The sequence below is a fragment of the Oncorhynchus nerka genome, unplaced genomic scaffold, assembly GCF_034236695.1.
Source record: "Oncorhynchus nerka isolate Pitt River unplaced genomic scaffold, Oner_Uvic_2.0 unplaced_scaffold_1131, whole genome shotgun sequence".
Lineage (NCBI taxonomy): Eukaryota > Metazoa > Chordata > Actinopteri > Salmoniformes > Salmonidae > Oncorhynchus > Oncorhynchus nerka.
Window position 1 is genome coordinate 46,372 of NW_027040195.1, and position 6,830 is coordinate 53,201.

The 6,830-nt window shown below is 43.9% G+C and overlaps 1 protein-coding gene across 1 annotated transcript in view; it reads left to right on the top strand.

The window, feature by feature from the left end:
* The window catches only part of LOC115118054 (collagen alpha-1(I) chain-like), a 33,915-nt gene extending 27,314 nt beyond the window's left edge, over positions 1-6,601 (top strand). Inside the window, exons 41-49 of the mRNA XM_029646589.2 lie at positions 274-381; positions 1,413-1,466; positions 1,562-1,669; positions 1,898-1,951; positions 2,868-2,975; positions 3,103-3,394; positions 3,674-3,864; positions 4,050-4,292; positions 5,253-6,601. Of these exons, the coding sequence (XP_029502449.1) occupies positions 274-381; positions 1,413-1,466; positions 1,562-1,669; positions 1,898-1,951; positions 2,868-2,975; positions 3,103-3,394; positions 3,674-3,864; positions 4,050-4,292; positions 5,253-5,399 (1,305 nt within the window). The 3' untranslated portion in view covers positions 5,400-6,601. The remainder of the gene's footprint in view (positions 1-273; positions 382-1,412; positions 1,467-1,561; positions 1,670-1,897; positions 1,952-2,867; positions 2,976-3,102; positions 3,395-3,673; positions 3,865-4,049; positions 4,293-5,252) is intronic.
* The last annotated feature ends 229 nt before the right edge of the window (positions 6,602-6,830 follow it).

The window sequence follows — 6,830 nt, forward strand, 5'->3', positions numbered from 1 at the left end:
CGAACATTTAAAGGCAATGTTCCCGCTTTAGCATTCACGGTAAACGCTGCACATATCAGCTCAAATGGGAATGACTATATATTTCTATTGCGCATTCTGTAACACTTCAGCTTGACTTATTGAATAGAACCCTTACTGTTGGTTTATGTAGAGCTCTTTCGGGTGCTCTTTTCCAGACCTTTACAATGTAAGGAAGGAAACTCCAACACTTGTCCCCATTACTGGTGCTGTTACCCTCATGGCTCTTTGTTCCTGTGTGTGTGTTCATTGCAGGGTGACCGTGGTGAGAATGGTAATGCTGGTTCCCCTGGTGCTCCTGGACCTCCCGGTGCCCCCGGTCCATCTGGTGCTTCTGGCAAGACTGGTAGCCGTGGAGAGTCTGTAAGTACCTCTTCTCATCAATTTAGGGGTCGACTATAGTATCTCTGTCACTTTCAGGCCTTACAATATTTTTAAAAAACGTTTTGGACATTTGTTGGACTAGCTTACAATGTTACCCTGAATTAATCAATGTTACCTTGATATACCCTGAGATTCATCAATGTTACCTTGACATACCCTGAGATTCATCAATGTCATATTGACATAACCTGAGATTCATCAATGTCACCCTGACATACCCTGAGATGAATCAATGTCACCCTGACAGACCCTGAGATTCATCAATGTTACCCTGACATACCCTGAGATTCATCAATGTTACCCTGACATACCCTGAGATTCATCAATGTTACCTTGACATACCCTGAGATTCATCAATGTTACCCTGACATACCCTGAGATTCATCAATGTCACCCTGACATACCCTGAGATCCATCAATGTTACCCTGACATTCATCAATGTTACCCTGACATACCCTGAGATTCATCAATGTTACCTTGACATACCCTGAGATTCATCAATGTTACCCTGACATACCCTGAGATTCATCAATGTTACCCTGACATACCCTGAGATTCATCAATGTCACCCTGACATACCCTGAGATCCATCAATGTTACCCTGACATACCCTGAGATCCATCAATGTTACCCTGACATACCCTGAGATTCATCAATGTTACCCTGACATACCCTGAGATTCATCAATGTTACCTTGACATACCCTGAGATTCATCAATGTTACCATGACATACTCTGAGATTCATCAATGTTACCCTGAGATTCATCAATGTTACCCTGGCATACCCTGAGATATATCAACGTTACCCTGACATAAATGTTACCCTGACATACCCTAACAAACATCAATGTTACCCTGACATACATTAACGTTACCCTGACATACCCTGAGAGATATCAACGTTACCCTGACATACCCTGAGATATATCAACATTACCCTGACACAACGTTACCCTGAGTTCCATCAATGTACACACATAATTATCCTTGATTCTCTCTCTCTCTCAGGGTCCTGCTGGTCCTGCTGGCCCTAATGGTCCTGCTGGTGGTCGTGGGGGTCTTGTAAGTTTTCTGTCAGCACTCCTCAACCTAATGTATTGTAAGGATGTCCACTGTCTTTGCTGAGTACATGTTTGACCTTTGACCTGTGTCTGTAGGGCCCTGCTGGAGCTCGTGGAGACAAGGGAGAGGCTGGAGAGGGTGGAGAGAGAGGCCACAAGGGACACAGAGGTTTGAGCGGCATGCCCGGACTTCCTGGACCCGCTGTGAGTATACCAGCCTTCCAATATCATACAACTCATGCTGTTACATTTAGCTTCTTCTCTTTACGATAATTTACTGCCCTTTTAAAACTTGTTTTTAGTGATTTGTGGTATTAAGGAAGCATGCACATTGTGTCTGGGTTGAAGATCTGTTGTTCTCTTTGCTTTAACATATATAATGTGTGATTAATGTGATATAATGTGTGATTAATGTGATGTATCTGGTTCCAGGGATCCCCTGGAGAGTCTGGGCCTGCTGGACTTAACGGACCTTCTGGACCCCGAGTGAGTATGACTCTGACTCCCAGTTCATCAATAGAACATGGTTAATAATGTAATATAAGTTACACATTGGCCCTGCCCTCCACAACAGTCTTCAGTTGGATAACATTGTCCCTGCCCTCCACAACAGTCTTCAGTTGGATAACATTGTCCCTGCCCTCCACAACAGTCTTCAGTTGGATAACATTGGCCCTGCCCTCCACAACAGTCTTCAGTTGGATAACATTGGCCCTGCCCTCCACAACAGTCTTCAGTTGGATAACATTGGCCCTGCCCTCCACAACAGTCTTCAGTTGGATAACATTGGCCCTGCCCTCCACAACAGTCTTCAGTTGGATAACATTGGCCCTGCCCTCCACAACAGTCTTCAGTTGGATAACATTGGCCCTGCCCTCCACAACAGTCTTCAGTTGGATAACATTGGCCCTGCCCTCCACAACAGTCTTCAGTTGGATAACATTGGCCCTGCCCTCCACAACAGTCTTCAGTTGGATAACATTGGCCCTGCCCTCCACAACAGTCTTCAGTTGGATAACATTGGCCCTGCCCTCCACAACAGTCTTCAGTTGGATAACATTGGCCCTGCCCTCCACAACAGTCTTCAGTTGGATAACATTGGCCCTGCCCTCCACAACAGTTTTCAGTTGGATAACATTGTTCATAGAATGATCCTGTATGTGATGTTGTGTTCTTAACCGTAACAAGAAGATTCCACACATCAGATTATGCAGGGATATCCTATCTAGTCATTTATTAGTGATGTTGTCGCTGGAATGGAAGGAATAGGACCTCTGATGAAGGCCATTAATGAAGGCTGAGAGGTCAAGTTGTTAATAGTTAAATAATGGTGAGTGAGCGCTGTGACTTCCCTGATCAAGGTATATGACTTCTAATGGAGTTGTTGTTGTGTGTCCTACAGGGACCCCATGGTTCTTCTGGCTCCACTGGTAAAGATGGCATGAACGGTCTGCCTGGACCCATCGGACCCCCCGGACCCCGTGGTCGCAACGGAGAGATGGGACCTGCTGTAAGTCTCACACTGACCTCCACATGTACCGTGCATACGCACAAGCACACACACAGATCCTCACACACATAGCACAAGCCTACGATGCCAGATTTGACCCCTTTCTGTCTTCTTCTTCCCTACCCAGGGTGCTCCTGGTTCTCCTGGTCTGCCCGGACCTCCAGGTCCCGCTGGCGGCGGCTTCCATGTCGCACCGATCTACAACCAGGAGAAGGGACCTGACCCCATGCGAGGAGGAGGAGGATACCACTACCGTGCTGACGAGCCTGACATGATGAACGACCGTGACATGGAGGTGGACACCACCCTGAAGAGCCTCAGCCAGAAGGTGGAGAACATCCGCAGCCCTGAGGGAACCCAGAAGAACCCCGCCCGCATGTGCCGTGACATCAGGATGTGCCACCCTGAATGGAAGAGCGGTAAGTTCCAGGCTCAGTCCAGCGCACGCCGCAGACAAACACTGGTTATATATATAGGCATGCTGTGATCAGTGATTGGTTGGTTGGTTGATTGATTGGTTGGTTGAATTAATGAATGATTGAATGATTTAATTTATTCAATATTTAAAAAGGAAACATCAAAGAGCTAGCAACCTCCATTAATAACTCTATCAATATAATAACTTCTACTTTATTGGACCTCTATGGTCACCTGAAGCACCTTGATGGCTTATATTCTGTTCTCTCTTAAACCCACAGGCCAGTACTGGGTGGACCCCAACCAGGGCTCTCCTCTGGATGCTGTCCAGGTCTTCTGCAACATGGAGACTGGAGAGACCTGCATCTACCCATCCCAGGACACTGTCCCCATGAAGAACTGGTATACCAGCAAGAACATCAGGGAGAAGAAGCACATCTGGTTCTCAGAGTCTATGGACAACGGCTTCCAGGTAAGGACCATTCAGCGTAACCATGTGACAAGGACTACAATCAGAGCTCGGGTAGAAACGACTCAGACTTACACTCAAACTTGGATTACTGGGGACATGGGCCTTGACTTGGACTCAAGATTTAGTGACCTGCCTTCACTACAAATCTGCCTTCATGATACTAACCCCCCTTCTCTCCTCTCCAGTTCCAGTACGGTAGTGAGGGCTCCAACCCAGAGGACGTCAACATCCAGCTGACCTTCATGCGCCTGATGTCCAACGAGGCATCCCAGAATGTCACGTACCACTGCAAGAACAGCGTGGCCTACATGGACAAGGGCACGGGCAACCTGAAGAAGGCCCTGCTGCTCCAGGGATCTAACGAGATCGAGATCAGAGCTGAGGGCAACAGCCGCTTCACATACACTGTCAGCGAGGACGGCTGCACGGTGAGACACCTACTACTATTGTCCACTTGTACTGTCCTCTACTCTTTTCTCTTATCTTTCAACTCCCTTCTGCTGTCTGTTATTCTATTCTCTCTTCTACCCTCATCTTTCACTGTTTTCTGTCTTCTACTCTCCTCCCTCTCTTCTACTCTCCTCCATTCTCTTCTACTCTCCTCTATTCTCTTCATCTACTCTGCTCTATTCTCTTCTACTCTCCTCCATTCTCTTCATCTACTCTACTCTCCTCCATTCTCTTCTTCTACTCTCCTCCATTCTCTTCTTCTACTCTCCTCTAGTCTCTTCATCTACTATCATCTATTCTCTTCTTCTACTCCCCTCTATTCTCTTCTTCTACTCTCCTCCCTCTCTTCTACTCTCCTCCATTCTCTTCTACTCTCCTCCATTCTCTTCTACTCTCCTCTATTCTCTTCATCTACTCTGCTCTATTCTCTTCATCTACTCTACTCTCCTCCATTCTCTTCTTCTACTCTCCTCCATTCTCTTCTTCTACTCTCCTCTAGTCTCTTCATCTACTATCATCTATTCTCTTCTTCTACTCCCCTCTATTCTCTTCTTCTACTCTCCTCTATTCTCTTCTTTTAATCTCCTCTATTCTCTTCTATTCTCCTCCATTCTCTTATACTCTCCTCTATTCTCTTCATCTACTCTCCTCTACTCTCTTCTTCTACTGTCCTCTATTCTCTTCTTCTACTCTCCTCTATTCTCTTCATCTACTATCCTCTATTCTCTTCTTCTACTCTCCTCTATTCTCTTCTTCTACTGTCCTCATTTTGAATTTAAAATTGTGTGAAATCCATGTTATGAAACTAAAGATGAAGGAAGTAACTAAATAAAACAGAGGTTATATAGAGGTTAGTGTGTCATCATTCATCTTTACTAGGACTGGTTTCTGATTCTGACCTATGCTCTCTCTCTCTCTCTCTCACTCTCTCTCCACAGTCACATACTGGCACATGGGGCAAGACAGTCATCGACTACAAGACATCAAAAACATCTCGCCTGCCCATCATTGACATCGCTCCTATGGACGTTGGTGCACCTGATCAGGAGTTTGGCGTCGAAGTTGGCCCTGTCTGCTTCGTATAAAATCAAAAAGAAATATGGACATGAAATTGTTTGCAGTCATCTCTAATTCTATTTTCTATGCATTACCTACAAACTCATTCGGCTGCCACTGGTCCACGAGCTTAAAACTACTCTGCTGAAGACGTCGTTTGCATGTTTTTGATTCTGAAGAAAATACATTTGGGGACTGCTACTTCAACCGAAACTTACAACAATCAAGGACACTTAAAAAATAATATTTTGTTTCCACTGGCAACAAGAAAACAAGTGTAATATGAAGTGTAAAATCCCCATGGAGAAACACAATGAGATACAGGTGACTTCTTTATCGTTTTTTACCACTGCGGAAGGACAATGAAAGCAACAAATGCTATGTACCATTTTCTGGTATTAAATACATCTTAAAAACGACAGTGAAGTGTCTTCTTGTTCTAAATTTATGACAGAAAAACACCTGAACATTCATATTAATTTTGAATACATTAATGGCTACCTCAGAGAAGAACTCCATGTTACACAAAATGTTTCACAAACCCTAGGGCCGATTTTACACTACAGGAATATTATTGGATAGAAAACAAATGTCAAAGGTGCTATAATATCAACTCATGAGGTCCAGTTATTGGTCTTTGTTAGAACAATCTTTTCCTGTCATAATTAGCTAACAACCATCGGATCTTTGGTGCTAACAAATCAACACGCTGTCTTCCTTGTTGTCAGGCTAGTACAATTGTTTTCTTTGTCAAGTGTTGGTTAATTAACAGTTCTGAAATATGTTTTACTGTGGATATAATGCATGCCAATGGTGTCTGGTGTGGATTTAGGGAAGTGGTTTTGTTTTCAGTTGTATTTCATTTCCCCAGCTGATGTTTGTGTCCACCCTCTATGCTACCCTTGTGATTGTCCCGATCACTGCATCACTAAAGCACCACTCAAACCCAGCTGATGTTTGTGTCCACCTTCTATGCTACCCTTGTGATTGTCCCGATCACTGCATCACTAAAGCACCACTCAAACCCAGCTGATGTTTGTGTTTTGTTTGTTGAAGAAAAACGTTTTAGGTTTCTAAAAAAGGAAAAGAGTTTGACAAAATCTGAGAAGCAGACACACCTTCATGGTTTTGAAAAAAGAGAATCTGTACTGATGTTGTACATGTATAATAAATCAAGATGTTTTTAATTATTTGGATGCTGAATAAAGCATGTGAAGTGGTCTACACAATGTTTGACATGTCCCCTTGGTTTTCTCCATTCGGCTCACATCAAACCGACAGACAATTCAGCGACCGTGGCTGATTATACATTTTTTATATTTTATAGTTTCTTTTGGGCAACTGATAAACTAATCTCCCAAATAACGTAAAAGTTTAACTTTCATTCAAATCTAATCTTGTTGTAGGTTTATAGTCAAACACATAACTTCAGCCCATGTTGGTCTTGTTCTTGGGAAACA